Source organism: Sebastes fasciatus, chromosome 15, assembly GCF_043250625.1.
Source record: "Sebastes fasciatus isolate fSebFas1 chromosome 15, fSebFas1.pri, whole genome shotgun sequence".
In the NCBI taxonomy this organism is placed as follows: domain Eukaryota; kingdom Metazoa; phylum Chordata; class Actinopteri; order Perciformes; family Sebastidae; genus Sebastes; species Sebastes fasciatus.
The window spans coordinates 7,409,963-7,426,260 of NC_133809.1; the positions used below are offsets into that span (position 1 = coordinate 7,409,963).

A 16,298-nucleotide genomic window follows, 5' to 3' on the forward strand; every position below is an offset into this window, starting at 1 on the left:
AATGTCTGATGCCACCACAGTGTCATAAAAGGTCTTCAGGAGAGCCCCCTGCACTCCAAAAGACCTCAGTCTCCTGAGCAGATAGAGTCTGCTCTGGCCTTTCCTGTAAAGTGCAGTTGAGTTATCAGTCCAGTCAAGTTTATTGTTCAATTAGTAAAATAGAGATCACCTGCGTGTGGAAAAGCCACGTTAAATCTACTTTGAGTCACTGTTATAAGACAGTAAAACACAGAAAAGACAGAACATTAGACCTTGTTGACACCTATTTATTGAATATTCACACATACAAAAAAAACACAGAGGCTCATATTACACTTCGGATCATCATCATAATAATAATAGCAGTAATATGTTAATGATAGACATATAATCATAATAATCATACTGTTTTAAAATCATAACGATAATAACAATGTTCATTTTATATTCATAAAACTCTCCATAGACATATTTCAGCATCACTGTAAATAATAATATCGAGTGATGACATTCCACCTCAGATCAAACAGGGCAAAAAAAAGAATCACTTTGGAGTTAAAATGAGGTTGTAATGCAGGTAAACACACACTCACACACACACACACACACACACACACACACACACACACACACACATGTATGTACATTTGGATATATAACACCCAGTGTCGCCCAGCGACTGTGTGTAAGTTTTTAATAATTCACAAAAGTTTAATGGATTTTAAATCATCCCCGGGTCTAAGTTTAATATTATTAAAGTGTATTTGGCTGGTTTAGAAATAATAAATGTTACAATCACACACTTTTTTACATCAGCACCCTCTCATGTTCAGTAGAGAAACACACATTTATGGTATTTATCAATCAAATATACAACTTATTCACATAGAAAATGCTCCATGAGAAGATAATTTGTGTTGAAAAGTAACAGACGTGTGTGTCATCTCCTACTGGACATGTGGAGAATCCCTTTAATGAACTGTTTTGCTGAATTAAAGCCATTTTGTTTCCTGGAATCTGAGGTTGTGTAATGTCGTGATAAAGGCTGCACTTGTCTCGGTACGAGGCAAAGGAAGCCGTCGCTGCTCAGTGACCCTCAGCTGAACGGGGCTGCTTTTGTACTTTTATTATTATAATTACGGCCGGACAAAAGGCTTACCTTGAAAACCCACCAATTAAATGTTGCATGAATCAAAGCTTGAATCCAGCCTTTGCAGCAAAGGCCGTGCAACTTGCTGAACGCTGCAGTAGTCTGGCTTATCAGCACACATGCACATATCATACTGAACATTATATATAGTTTACTGTGCAGCCATATATCAGTTTTAGATGATTTACAATCAATATTAATCCAGGGAAAGAGAAAATAAAAATCACAGAGAGGATTTATAAAGTTAAGAACCTGAACCTCAATACTGTGGTTATTATATCCATAACAAACATGGTTATTGTTGCCCTTTTAGCCGATAGAAAAGATACGTAGCAGCAGGTGAAGTCAGGCATCACAGATGTTACAGTTGACTCTGCTGAAGCAATGAATCTAGTTTGTAGCAAAGTTTCATAATAAATCTGGTTGGTATTGAAGAGGGGAAAAGGCACACCCATGAAACTCAAAACACAGGATAGCACCTTATGTGTATGCTAGACATGTATGGTACGTCTCAGGGAGACGATGCACTGGGAAACGTATTTGGGCAACTTGGAGGGCAACAGTTCCCTCAAATCGACCTCAACATTTTGAATTCAGTTACTTTTTTTAGCCCTGCTAGTGGCAACATGTCTCCAGGGACAGCCATGTTAGTTGGTTGGTCCACCATTCTGGTCCAGACTGAAATATCTCAACAACTATCGGATGGATTCCTAAAACATTTTTGACAGACACTCATGGTTCCCAGAGGATGAATCCTATAGCCTTTTCTTAATCCTCTGACCGTCAAAGTTGTCACTTATCCTGTGAAATCTGATGAAATATCTCAAAAACTATAAGATGGATTCCTAACACATTTTTGACAGACATTCATAGTTCCCAGAGGATGAATCGTAATGACTTTGGGGATCCTCTGACTTTCTTATTGCGCCACCAGCAGGTCAAAGTTTTCACTTATCCTGTGAAATATTTCGACATCTACCAGTTGGATTGACACAAACTTTAGCACAGACATTCATGGTCCCCAGAGGATGAATCCTAATCCCTTTAGTGATTCTCTGACTTTTCCTCTCGCGCCACCATGAGGGGTCACATTAGTGGTTTTGAGTGAAATATCTCAACAACTATTGGATGGATTCCTAAGACATTTTGTACAGACATTCATGGTCCCCAGAGGATGAATCTTAATGACTGACGATACTCTGACTTTTCTTCTAGCGCCACCATGAGGGTCACATTTGTGGTTTTGAGCAAAATATCTCAACAATGGTGGGTTGGATTGCCACGACATTTGGTATACACATTCATATCCCCCGCAGTTTGGATTGTACCAGTTTTGGGGATAAATTTAAATTACTTTCAATACTATGATTAACTATCAAAAACCTGCAAAACTAAAGACACACCCATCAGCCTCAGCTGTACTTTGTGTACAGCGCAAATTGGTAAATGTTAGCATGCTAACACACTAAACTAAAATGGTGAACATGGTAAACATTATACCTGCTAAACATCAGCATTTAAACGTTAGCATTTAGCTCAAAGCACGGAGCTGCTTGCATGGCTTAGTTGTTGCCTGTTGAGGAGGCTGTTGCCCAAATGTGAGGCCACAACAACATCCCAGTACATAGTCACCTTTCCTGTTGTTTTAATAGGACATAAACTGGTTTGAGAACAAACTCCAAACTACATTTTTAAAGCGACAAAAAAAAAAAAAAGATTCAGTTTCTTTGCTTCTGTAATAACTATACATCAAATAAAGGAACAATGATGAATTCTCATTGAAAAAACTCTGAACATCAATAACTTATTTAGCTATACACCTCTTTGCAATAGATCTTTGCAATAACAATATTACAAAACTACCAGGATTTAGTCACCTACAGTAAAAAAAGCCAGAATGAAGCGAAGCTGCTGTAGCACCTTATTCAAAGAGCTTCACAGTCATCATCTTTAACCCATTTACAACACACTTCAATGCACGGAATCGCCCACTTTCATGGTACGTTACACCAAAACCCATCCATCCTGTTTTTAGAGCTGCACCGCAGAGAAAGGCTGCATGTTTTTTTTGTTTTTTTACAGACGATACAGAAGGATCACACGAGCTAAGCCACTAAGAAAAGCGTCTCATGTATACGGATGAGGATACGACAGTGACGCGGCTGAGAGTCGGACTATTGCTCTCTTCCAGGGATCATTGCAGCTGCTGACCAGTCTCGACCCGTCCACCCCCACCTCACATACATTCACACACATAAACACATGAAACACGACCTCTCATGCTCCCCTGGGTGGTTTAAATGTGTCAGGATGTTCATGATCGTTGGCAGGAAAAGAAACATACAGGATATTGTGTAGAATAAGAATAAAGAATAAGATATATTGAGCTGTATGTTGATGGTATGACGGGGGCTACTTTTTCTAAGTCGACTCATTTACAAAACAAACTCCCACCTTTAAAGGAACAGTTCAATATATAAGGAAACATGCTTATTTGCTTTCTTGCCGAGAGTTATATAAGACCACTTTCATGGCTGTATGCTAAATAGCACTAGCTGAGTCAACGTTACTTGTGCTAAGTTTGGGTTAATTTGTATTTTTAAAGTGGGGTTGTATGTATACTTTCGTGTTCTACGATGTAAAATGATTATTTATGTGAATGGAGTCTGGTGGCTTTGAAGAGAGCTATATAACGGCTTCAGTTCCCCGTCGGAAAGGGCTGTCTGACGGCGATGACCACCTAAAAAAACATCAATATCAGTTCAAGTGTACAATATATTTAGAATATTTTCTCACCGCTTTACATTGGAACACCACTGGGAAGCTACAGAGTGATATAAAAACCTAAAAATAATAATAAGTGAGCTTTAGAAGTGTTCGTAAACATATTTCTGAACATTCGCCAGAGCCAGGCTAGCTGTTTCCCCGTTTCCAGTCTTTATGCTAAGCTAAGCTAACCGACTGCTGCAGGTAGCTTCATATTTAGTGTGCAGACATGAGAGTGGTAATCGAGTGGAAAGCAAATAAGCTTATTTTCCAAAATGTCAGACTATTCCTTTAAGCAGATATTATGATCATGGCACATTATTCCAAGTCCATCCGCTTGAGTATATTTTTCAAAAGGATTAAACCCTTTTCAACTGTAACACGTCAAAATACAAGGTTGCAAAGCACGATCCAGTTTTGTCCTGCAGATGGTCCAAGTGTCCAAGGTTTAGGCATGATAAAGGCATGGCTCAGCGCTGGATGGGGCCTCTTACACAGAGTCAGGGGGTCAGTCGGTCAGGGGGACAGGAGGAGGTGGGGCGGTGGATCATAGTTATTGACTGGCAGGATGAACCCTGGGAAATCCTGGAGAGGTTCTCCCCAGCCAGTCGGTGTGTGAGTCTTTAGCACACAGAGTCGTTGGGATCCGCATCCCCGGTGGTGTAGAAATCAGGGATGGGTAAACCAGTGTGCAGTGTGATCTGAAGAAAAACACATTTACATACAAATATATGGGTTACTGAATCATGGCAAAGAGGTTTGATTCATTTTCCTGCCTGCAGGTGGAGCTGTTGAACTATTTCCTCAGTGAGTGAAGTGTTTTGTCTTGGAGGCGCTTTGCTTTCATCACCCAGAGACGGCATTACAAATGAGAAAACTGGCTGAGAGCAATAAGAAATTCAAAGCTACGAACTGTTGTTGAGTCTTTGAAGCTTCCTCTTTCAAGGTTTAATCCTCTGAGCCCATATTTGTAAAACTTGGAAAAGCAGTTTTAATGAATAATAATTGTACTCTTATGATACTTTGTTGATCTACAAGTAAAAACCTCTGTTTTGGCCTGCAGCACTGCTCGGGGAGGGACAGCCAGGGACGGATATAAAACAGCTCCTCCTGGAGCTGAGCCAAATGTGTTTAATTCGTACAAACACCAAAGTGTGAAAAAGACTATTTGCTGTTATGTGCAGGACTCTTTCTTGGCTGAGAACAGTAACTTCCTGGAGTCTCCGCTGGTTGCCTGTTAACTGGTCCTGGCCAAGAAATAGTTGGCTGCTCCCACACACATTGTTTTCACACCAGTTTTTGCACCTCTGGACAGAGCTAGGCTAGCTGTTTCCCTTTGTTTCCAGCCTTTATCCTAACCCACTGAGCAAAGACACGTCCAAAAGACATCAATTTAACATCTCTGTCGACGTCCGAGGACGTCCACTGAGGAGCCAGAATGAAAGTTTTTGCGATGTCTTTTTGAAACGTCTTTTTAACGTTCAACTATTGATGTCAACCTGAGTTGCACGTCCGCAGACGTCCAAAAGGGGTCCTAGTCAGACGTCTAGATATTGAACCCATTTTGCATGTCCACAGACGTCCAAAAAGGCCCCTAACCAGACGTTCAAATATTGAACCCAACTTGCACGTCCACCAGACGTTCAAAAGTGGGTCTGGACTGACGGACGTTATACAGACATGATCTAGCTAAGTTAACAGGCTGAAGCTTCATATTTACATAAGAGACATGAGAGTGGTCTCAATCTTAATAAGAAAACTATTCCTTTAAAGCTATTTCAGGGAAAAGAAAAGCAGAAATCGGTATGTTAAGGGATTCATTTTCCAATCTTTCTACAGAGTGCTCCAGGGATGACGTACTTTTGTAAACCAACCAGGAAGTTAGCATCGCACAGGTTACCTCGATGAAAACCCAATGGGATTTTTCCATTGGGTTTTGGACTATTGCAGAACTATTGTTTATGATACTTACACGTTTTGTTCAGCAAGATAATCTACACTAATGAACACCACTTTTATGATTTTTGAAGTGTGAATGCAATCGCCCAGAAGTAAAAAGCTAACGTTAGGCTATAAACAAACCACAGTCGCATGAGCGTGAGTATACACAACAAAGCTGTAAAGGCGGACGAGTCGGCGTGATGATGTTTAGTAGTCTCATTTAGCCACATGTTAGCAACTGCCTTTTTAAAGACACATAAAGGATAAAATAATTCATGAGTGGGATATTTATTGATGTATTTTATGTCGTAGAACAAAACGTTAAAATCTCTTCAGCTTGTGTTAACCACAGAACTTATTTCAGGCATCTAACTAAAAACCCATTAAAAAAAAGACATTGACTTCCAGACGAGGGAACCGGAAGTGCTAAAATGCTAACTCATTTCTGGGTTTTAGGACTCATTCCTGTAGCTCTCTATTCAGACATGGAAGGAGTTTAAATGAAATGCGTAGCCCCAGTTCATGTATATACAATATGATTGTGTACCTGGACATTTCGGTTGAGGCTGATGGCGGGGTAATAGACGCCCTCCAAGGCTTCAAAAGCCACCGGACCCTGCTGCTCATCGTTGATGAGGAAGATCAGGATCCCGCGTGAGAAGTCCAGTAGAATTCCTATTGTAGCTCCTTTACTGATGCCGCCATCCGTCCTGCACCATCACACACAGAGAAGAAGGTATGACAGATAATCTGGTACCTGCAGAATATTTCTCCTCCCATCCTGTAACTGTACTGGGTAGTACATTTACTCAAGTGTAGTGCTTAGGTACAATTTTGTACCTTTACTCGAGTATTTTCATTTTCAGCTTCTTTATACTTCTACTTCACTACATTTCAGAGGCAAATGTTGTGGTTTTTACTCCACTACATTTACTTGCATCAGTACTGGACAGTTATCACGTGTTTCTTTACCTGTTAGTATGCGAGTTGTTGTGCATGAACCAGGAGCGGTTGTTGTCCACGTACATGGCCCACGCCTTGTCGTCCTTCCCCAGCATCACATCCTTCAGCACGTCGCCCCGAGCGATGCCGAAGGCCGGGTCCGGGTGGTTGTCATAGCGATCGACGGTCATTTCCCAGTAATGAACGCCGCGGGAGAAAGCGGAGTTACCCATGACCACCCTGTCGTCGTAGCTGTTGCACGACACCGTCAGGTTGTCGTTGGAGAGGACGATGTCCTGGTGAGCGGATGCCGGGTCAAAGGTGAACCAGGCGACTGTGCACACAAACACACACACACACACACACATGGGGAGAGTTACACACACTGTTGTTTAGCATCACTGACTGCAACACCTGATGATGATGATGATGACTTTACAGGTGACATGAATCTAGAGGCTGGAGGCTAGATGAGGTGAACCTACACTGTAATGAAAGGAATAATAATCATATGAAAGAAGATGAGAGGAAGAAGATTCACTATCACTATTAGGATTAATAATTCTTATACTCTACAACTTAACTTAACTTAACTTAATTTATAACTTAATCCTAATAATCTTAATATTTATAATAATATCACACCTGGGTCAGACAGTCTGCACATGGTAATTGGCGTTTGTTTTCACCAGCTTGCAACACTGCAAGCAGGTTAAATCAAATGCTAATAACGTTGCAAACTGTTTGACTCCGGTATTAACAAAGCTCTATACTCTATACAGAGTAATATGGGAGTTTAACAGATGGGATGTTTGTGCTTTATATGGGCTCCACTGGACTTGTCCACCATCTTTCATTGGCGTCACTATGTGCAGTAAAGTTTCATTACATCGCTTTATTTCCCAAAGGAAATAAAACAAAGACATTTATTAGAAGCATGTAGTGAACGTTTAATAAGTGAAGCCCACAGAGCAGCAAACTGCCCACCTGCTGGTCTGAGAGTGAAGCACTGATGACACAGGCAATGGCAACGAGGGGGACAGAGTGGTGAGAGCCGTCCATACCTGTGCCTATAGACTGAATATCACATGGAGGGAGTCCAGCTGAAATATGAAATGAAGGGAGGGGAGTAGAGGAAGAGCGGGAGAAAGAAAAGAGGGGAGGAGGAGGAGAGCGTAGCGAAGCGGTGAAGCAGACAGTGTAGAGGGGTCGGGAGGGGTGGAGGAGAAAGCAGGTTTGATCAGGGGAGCTGGTTCAACCAAAACACCACAGAGGAGATCCGAAAAACAGAAGTTCCTAGAAGCAAATCAGGTGAGACTTATAAGAACAAGCATGAAAACAAAGAGAAAGACAATTCTTCTCTCCATGCGGGAAATAAAACCGAGAAAATCGAATCCCAGTCCGGTCCGGGATGTGAGATCTCTGCAAAAACACTGAGTGGTTAGATCACTTTGTGCAGCAGCTGAGTGCTCTGTCTGGCAGGTAGGGAGGCCGTCTGGGCCTTTCACGTCCACTGATGGATGACAAGCGTCCCTGTGTGCAGAGCAGCATTTAACTAATGGGAAAGCGAGCACACATAGGTGGATTATACAGCTGCTACTGGATGTACCTAGTTTAAAAGCTCAAACACACCCTCAAACAGAATCCACATCCTGCTGCTGCTTTTGGGTTAAAACCTTGGAAGTGATGTTTTGGAGGCTTTTACTGTTATTATTTTTGTGTTACGTGACAGATAAAAGAGGATGGGGATATTGAAATCCCTTTGAAGTCCATAATTAAAAACTCAAACTGCATAGTTTTAAATCTAAAATAAAAAGAAAAGGAAGTGGCCAAGTAACTTCCCCTAAATTTCTAAGAAGTTTCTGAAGATGCAAGGCTTCAGTCTGGCAGCAACACTTTATTATTCTTAAGATCTTCACGAGTTCAGTCAAGATTTCTTTGCTGTTAATGAACGCCTCACTCCCAAAATAAGAAGGAAACTGAGCCGGGACTCCAGTCTGTGATCTCATGATGTGACAATAACTATGAAACTATATTATTACCGTTATTAGATAAAATACCTGCCAGCTGTTTGCTAGAGCGCAACATCACGGCCAGTCAGATTGGATTCATCATGATGGAAATGTAACTTTTTGAAGATCTGATCATGCAAAAACATATATGTGTGTCAAACATATTTGGGCACCAACAAAGAGTTACAACACCTGGGAAACAGGGATGCAGTAACAAACATGTGGCAGGCATTTGGAGAAGCAAAAGTGCTGAAAAATAAGAAACAGTGAGTGACAAACTGATTTCAGAGTTGGCAGTAGAGATGTATATCTAGTCACGTCCATCTGTTAACTTTGGAACAACAGCAGAGAAGCCAAATCAGTGAACATTTTTCAACTTTTTCTGGATCTTATAACTTCATATTTTGTGGTTTATCCGTATCCTTGTTTGAAGTATAATCTCGTTTGCTTCCTCTCTACAAGCAGTTCTTAATTTCACTTGCATTATTCTTTCTGTTCAACAGTCAGCTGGTCTTCAGCTGCTTACACTCCTGCCCCCTTTTTCCCTGTTATGAACTTATGGACACTTTGAAGATGTCAAAACTGCAGCAACACTTGTAATATAAAGATATCCATCTTTTTAAATGTTCTTATTCCTGACCCTGATGAAGACCGCAAGCTGAAATGCGTTGTTCTGACTATAAAGTTGTTTTTATATAAGTGTTGCTGCAATTTTGACCTCTTCAGACTTGTTCCCTTCTCCATACACCTTGGAAGTAGATGAAGTTGTGCCAGCAGCACTTCAGACTAGATATCGATTTTTTGTCAATGTATTGTCAATAACATTTAAAGAGAACGTATTTTCTCCAGGATTACGTTTGTTTTTGACTTATCACAAACATGTTTCTGATCGTAGTCCACGTAAGGAGGAGGTTGGGGTAAGTGGGTGAGTAAACAGATGACTTCCACCCAGGAGACCACTGTTCGTGTCCAAACGATTATGTTTTACTAAACCTAAACGAGTAGTTTGTTGTATTTTGGTTTTGTTTTGTTTCAATTTAAAACTATAACCAGTTTAAAACTGCAACCATAATCTGGGATAAAATATATTTCCCTTGAAATGTAATTGAGAATGCAGTTTAGTTGTATGGGAACGTAATTTTTGTAGGAGAGAGGGTTGGATATTTAGGAGGTCAAAAAATCTGATAATGATATACAGTATTAGCCAATAGTATTTTAAACATCAGGAGATAATCTGATGCTGACTCCCACAACAATGGCACAGCCTTCAGGAACAATTTGGGTTTAGCATCTTGCCCAAGAATACTTGTATATGCAGACTAGAGGAGCCACAGCAGGAAGCCATGTGTCAACAGGATTACAGTAAAGTACTATACGAAATCAAAGTTCACTGATTTTTCCTTCTTTGTCCACAATTCATATAATTAGATTAAAACTTCCTCTTCCTACCAGGAGTGGGGTTCGAACCCACGAGGACTATGTCCATTGGATCTTAAGTCCAACGCCTTAACCACTCGGCCATCCTGGTACATGCTGACCCACTTGTACAAACTGTAAGTAAATTTAGCAATGACGGCTAAAACAACATTATTTGTGTTCTGTGTGAAACCAAAAGTCAACATTGACTTATTTTAATTAACGTCTGTAACTGAAATGACGTAGCAAATGTACTTATTTTAAGCCAAACCATTATGTTTTTACTAAACCTAACCATGTAGTTTTGTTGTGTTTTTGTTTTGTTTCAATTTACGTTAATAACGTTTAAAAATGCGTCCGTAATCCGGGAGAAAATATGTTTCCCTCGAAATGAAATTGAGAATGCAGCTGTATTTTAAAAAATCTGATAATTATAAAATAGCCGCTAGTATTTTTAACATAAACAACTACTCTTGATACGGACCCCTTAGATATGTTTTTTAAAGAATTATGACCAAGATACATACTAAGGGGGATTTTTTACAGTGTAAAAATAAACTTGTCAGTGCCCTCTGGTGGACAAACTATGTAATAGTGACACTGTTTCTATTATCTCAAACCTAGTTTACCATTTCTTGGTACTTATCGGCAGATATATTCGCCTAGCTCTACTTCAGACCTGCTGCTTTGAAAAGTGTAGATAAATACTGTTGATAAAGTTTGCTTTATTAATAAATACTGCCAGTGAAGAAGCACTAATACGTCGGCTCTATTGGCAACACAGACTTGAGTCTCGGCTCTTTCTGGATTCTAACTTTGTGGAAACTGACAATTGTATTCCAAATACTGACTGAACGATCCAAGATCAGAGGAATAAAAGTGAATTCTGTTTTGAGAGTGTATTTTCCCTTAAAGACATACAGTCATGTTAGTAGTAGGAGGAGGAGGAGATGATGCTCAACGTACTCTCAGAGGTCTGCATGATCAGCGTCTTGCTGTACTGGCCCACTCCACTGGCATTAAAGGCCTTCACTCTGGACTTGTATGTGCTGTTGAAGTGGAGCCCGTCCACCGTGCAGATGGTCTCCGTCCCCACGTACACTTCCTGTAAAGACACACAGTGTTTCCTGTTAAGTTAGCAGATACATCGAGTGCGTAATAATGACACAGAGAGTCCTGCTTCTTCTTTAACCCGCACCGCTCTGCCTCTGAAGGAGCGTCCCGTTTGGATTTTTTTTGGCGGTGAGCGTAATAAGCGAGAGTGTGAGTTTGCACAAATGAACGTGGGCGAGGCAGCCCACACCGGAGTATAAATAGACATGGGGACACACAACTCGCCAAGCTCAGTGTGGCGCTGCGTTGGCGAGCCTCAATGAGTCAGAGGAGGAAGAGAAAACTTCCCTCGCAATTTGAAAAGTAAATAGTTGTTTGACGAAACGTAGCACCAGATACAGGTATGACATCAAATCTGAGTTAAAGAGATGCACAGACTGGATGGCTGAAACACACAAAAACAAATATAAAGTTACAAAATGTACTCTGAGGATGTTCTACATGTATTTCTGCTATTAAAACTCTATAAATTCAGTTAAAGCTCTGCTCAAATGTCTCCAAGCTAAATGGACTCTGAATCTTCCGAACACTCAAAGCCCTTTACACTAAATAGCAACATTTACCCCATTCATAGTGCCATACTGCTCATCAGGAGATAATCTAATGGTCCTTTACACACTCCAATGGCAGGGCAATCTGGGATTCAGTATCATGCCCATGGGCACTTGGACATCCAGACCGGAGGAGTTGGAGTCAGTATTAAGTGCTTTATACAGAGTCAAAGTTTCCAGAGTTACTTGTTTATTCTTCAACTCATGATTAGGTTGAAACTACCTCTTTCTACCAGGAATGGGGTTCGATCCCACGAGGACAGTCTCCATTGGATCTTAAGTCCAACGCCTTCACCACTCCGCCATCCTGGTACATAACTACTGGGTCTCAAAAGTGAAGCCAATGTGAAAGTGCCTTAAACTTGCATTCTTTGTAACAGCCAGCAGGGGGCGACTCCTCTGGTTGCAAAAAGAAGTCTGATTGTATAGAAGTCTATGAGAAAATGAGCCTACTTCTCACTTGATTTATTACCTCAGGAAACATTGTAGACATGAGTTTATGGTCTCAATCGCTAGTTTCAAGTCCTCTTCAATACAGCATGATGTTCATTTAGTAAATTATGGTTCCATTTAGAGTCAGATAGACCATAAAGCAGGGTATGCTTTAGGGGCGCGGCTTTCACAGTGTGTTTTCAGTTCGTGAAAGTTAATTGTAAGTTTTGGTCGCCTAAAAATGTCTTATTCAGCGTTCGGTTGTACTTAGCTCCACCCTCTCGTGTCACTTCTGGTTGCAAAAAAACAGTATGGCGACAGCAAAAATTACGAACTTGAGGCTTCAAAACGGCAGTCCACAAACCAACGATTGACATCACGGTGATTACGTCCACTTCTTATATACAGTCTATGATTAAAACTTTCTTCCAGGAGTGGGGTTCAAACCCAGAGGACTATATCCAGTGGATCTTAAGTCCAACGCCTTAACCACTCAGAAAGCCCTGAAACACACCTAAATCTAAATTTAGCCACCATATTTCAATCTCCACCTCCTCTCAAACTGCTGCCATCTACTCATAGCTCCTAAACATGTCCATCAGATTCCTCTAAACAGCTGGTGCAGCATACTTAAAGTGGGTTGATTTGACTCTATTGGCACACACACCCCACAGTAGTAACCAGATCCTCCCACTCAAAGACTCCAAAACACAAGATAGTAATCTGAATATTGGACTTTTGGGCTCGTGGTGTACTCAGTTGGCTGCATATTCTGTTTGTATAACTGTCTTATTGATTTCTACACTTTTTAGAGCTGCAAATAGATCAACTTTAGTGCTCAGTGAGGAGGCTGAAATGTTTCTAACACTCTTCTACAGTCAGAGCATCAGCTAAATACTCTCCTGTGTAATGTGAATGGTCCAGCAGCTGTTTGTAGAGGCATCCTGTGTTTTAATTTAGAAAAAGCAGCCACTGACCTTCAGTCAGTTTGCTCTCGTCTCTGAAGCCAGCTGTCTGTTTGTATGAGCCTTCATCCTTCTGTCTTAATCACAACTGTTGCATCAGAGGGTGATCATTTACATCCAATCTGCCAACAGATTTACCAACTGCATCCGCTAACTGCTAATTCGTGGGTAGTCAACGCCAAATACTGTTACAGCTGGTGGGTATATATCTGCATGTATCAGGATGGCTGAGTAGTTAAGGCGTTGGACTTAAGATCCAATGGACGTAGTCCTCGTGGGTTCGAACCCCACTCCTAGTAGAAAGAGGAAGTTTTAACCCAATTGTGAGTTGTGGAAAAATGAACAAGGAATGGGGAATTTTGACTCTGCATATACTGACTACTGTCATGCTGAGTGTGTGTCTGGCTTCCATAGTTTCTATATTAGAAGTGGACATAGTCTCCGTGATGTCACCCATTGGTTTTGCCGTTTTAAATAAGATATTTTTAGCAACCAAAATGTTACAATTAACTTTCATGAACTGAAAACACACTGTGAAAGGGTTAAAGTTGTAGGACAAAAACATAGACAACTCCCAGACTGGACAATGCCGTGGTAGTGACCTGTCTATCACAAGGTAGCCATGCCCTAAAGCATCCCCTGCTTTATGGTCTATTTGACTCTAAATGGGACCATTATTTACTAAATGAACATCATGCTGTATTGAAGAAGACTTGAAACTAGTGATTGAGACCATAAACTCATGTTTACAATGTTTACTGAGTTAATAAATCAAGTGAGAAGTAGGCTCATTTTCTCATAGACTTCTATACAATCAGACTTCTTTTTGCAACCAGAGGAGTCGCCCCCTGCTGGCTGTTAGAAAGAATGCAAGTTTAAGGCTCTTCAGCATTGGCTTCACTTTTCAGACCCGGAGTAGCCCACTGGTGGGTTCATAGGGCCGTCTAGGGCTCAGGAGTTGAGCGGGTTGGCCACTAATCTGGATGAATAAATTATCTAAAATAAAATGATGGCCTCTCAGGTTATCTAAACTACTTGGCGGGGAGTTTAACATCACAACAAAGTGGAAAGATCTCCCAGGTTGATTGTTATGAGAGGCAACATGCTGGCTGTACTGTATGGAGCAACTTGCGCTTTACAGGTTCAGAGGTCGGACACAGATATCCTCTCCTTTGAACCGAAGGTATTGTTCAGGGGGTTTAAGTTGCCATTATAACAAAGCAGGGGCCTCAATGTATGGAGACCAGGGGAGGCTCTTAGCTAGATGGGTTACATGGTGAACGTCTGAGAGGGTCTGAACACAGCTTTGATCCCAGATCACACTTCCTGTGGGATCATCCCAGCTGGCAGCTGCATTACAGACCCTTTCTCCTGACGTTGTGTCATTCAATGCCTCGCTACAGTGTGTCACGTGACCTGCTCTCATATCACTCAGAGCTGTGTACGGTACGAGAGAGCAATCGAGGGATTTCAGCGACAAAGCGTTGCTTTCAGATTCCCCTGGCTGAGCTGGTGTCCTCCCTGGCACCAAATGAAGGAGTCTTTGTTGCGAGAGAGACGGGTGGTGTTCTGTTAAGGTGAATTATTACTCTAACTGGTCCTGTTTTTCACTTTTTGGCTTGTAATCTAAATGTAAATCCAACAGAGATCCTCCTGTTTTTACAAGTAAGAGTTTGTTTTCTATTAAAGTCGACAGATAAATCCTAACGGACGGAGACAAAAGAGTACCTGCGGAGGGGTAACCTACCCTGAACAGCCCCATGTTTCCATCGTCAAGCTCCAGGATGTATCCGTCCACGGCGATGGTGGAGAGCGGTGGCTGTTTCCATGACAACGTGGCGCTGTTGTTCTGAGTGCAGCATTCCTCCAGCTGGAGCATGGGAGCAGCTGGGACTGAGGAGGGGAAAACACAGGTTACAGATTACAGCCCACATGCACGAACACACACACACACACACTGGATATGACTCTGCGGTGCACGAAGACCTGTTCAATATTTATCATTTATAAATTCAATAATGAACATATGAATCTATAATCAAATGCTTCAGAATCACACATATAAACAAACTTCTTTAACTTTCTGAGTATTTTACAGAATATTGTAGCAAACACCTACGCTGTGTCAGAGATATCATACTGTGTAAAGCAGGTACCAAACATAAATATCTCAGCACACATCCACTAAATACCCCAACAAAAACAGCTTCTGAATATATTTTCATGTTTACTTGTAAAATAATTTGTGATTTTAAAAGATAAAGAGGTCATATGCAAAAACAAGCTGTCTCTAAATTGACACTGCAAACTCAAGGGACTGTCAAAAAAACAACAACATTAGTGTCCATAATACATTTTAGAAGGATACTACAAACAGAAATATTATGAGTAAAATCTTCATAACAGAAATTAGTCTGGCTACAGATTAGCTCCTTCACAGGCCGGTACAGTGTGTGTTTTTTTTTCACTAGTACCAAGTACCACTATACTGTAGTCGGATAGAAGCCATTATTGGGTTAACTTATCCATCTGAACTGACATGCAGAGAGGAGGAGGCACAGCCGCCTCTCCAAGAAGCCAGTGGAAACCTCTACGTGTCAACACAAACTCAGCATGACAATAGTACTATACTTCAAAAACGGAATTGAAGTTATTTTTCTCTCCCCATAATCAGGTTAAAACTTCCTTTTCCTACTAGGAGTGGGGTTCGAACCCACGAGGGCTACGTCCATTGGATCTTAAGTCCAACGCCTTAACCACTTTGCCATCCTGGTGAATACACATCACTTGCAACACAATTTGAATAATACATAGTCAGATGGATAAAGGCTCATAGACCGACAGCTGGCTTCATAGACTAGAGCAAACTGACTGAAGGTCAATGGCTGCCTTTCCTAAATCACTGCCGATAGTCCATGGCTGACTATCACCAGCTGATCTTCCGAACCTCCGGTGAGTGCATATTGGCCGAGTGTGATTTGAGACAACACTACCCTGTCGAAATTCACACATTACGCAAGTAAGTACATAG

General features: G+C 41.2%; 1 protein-coding gene and 4 non-coding genes across 8 annotated transcripts in view; 1 reads left to right on the plus strand and 4 right to left on the minus strand.

Annotated features, from left to right (window-relative positions):
• Nucleotides 1–250: 250 nt before the first annotated feature.
• The window catches only part of trim9 (tripartite motif containing 9), a 49,993-nt gene continuing 33,945 nt past the window's right edge, over nt 251–16,298 (minus strand). For 2 of the 4 annotated variants that reach the window (XM_074661777.1, XM_074661778.1), the window contains exons 6-11: nt 15,015–15,160; nt 11,173–11,311; nt 7,843–7,881; nt 6,809–7,112; nt 6,384–6,546; nt 251–4,596 (exon numbers count right to left, since the gene is read on the minus strand). In XM_074661777.1, coding sequence (XP_074517878.1) covers nt 4,519–4,596; nt 6,384–6,546; nt 6,809–7,112; nt 7,843–7,881; nt 11,173–11,311; nt 15,015–15,160 — 869 coding nt within the window. In that variant the 3' untranslated portion in view covers nt 251–4,518. The remainder of the gene's footprint in view (nt 4,597–6,383; nt 6,547–6,808; nt 7,113–7,842; nt 7,882–11,172; nt 11,312–15,014; nt 15,161–16,298) is intronic. The other 2 variants (XM_074661779.1, XM_074609658.1) reach the window with 1 other exon arrangement.
• trnal-uaa (transfer RNA leucine (anticodon UAA)) lies at nt 10,237–10,318 on the minus strand. The gene has a single exon. It is a non-coding gene; the product is annotated as a tRNA-Leu (tRNA).
• On the minus strand, nt 12,101–12,182 carry trnal-uaa (transfer RNA leucine (anticodon UAA)). The gene has a single exon. It is a non-coding gene; the product is annotated as a tRNA-Leu (tRNA).
• On the plus strand, nt 13,485–13,566 carry trnal-uaa (transfer RNA leucine (anticodon UAA)). The gene has a single exon. It is a non-coding gene; the product is annotated as a tRNA-Leu (tRNA).
• Nucleotides 15,960–16,041, minus strand: trnal-uaa (transfer RNA leucine (anticodon UAA)). The gene has a single exon. It is a non-coding gene; the product is annotated as a tRNA-Leu (tRNA).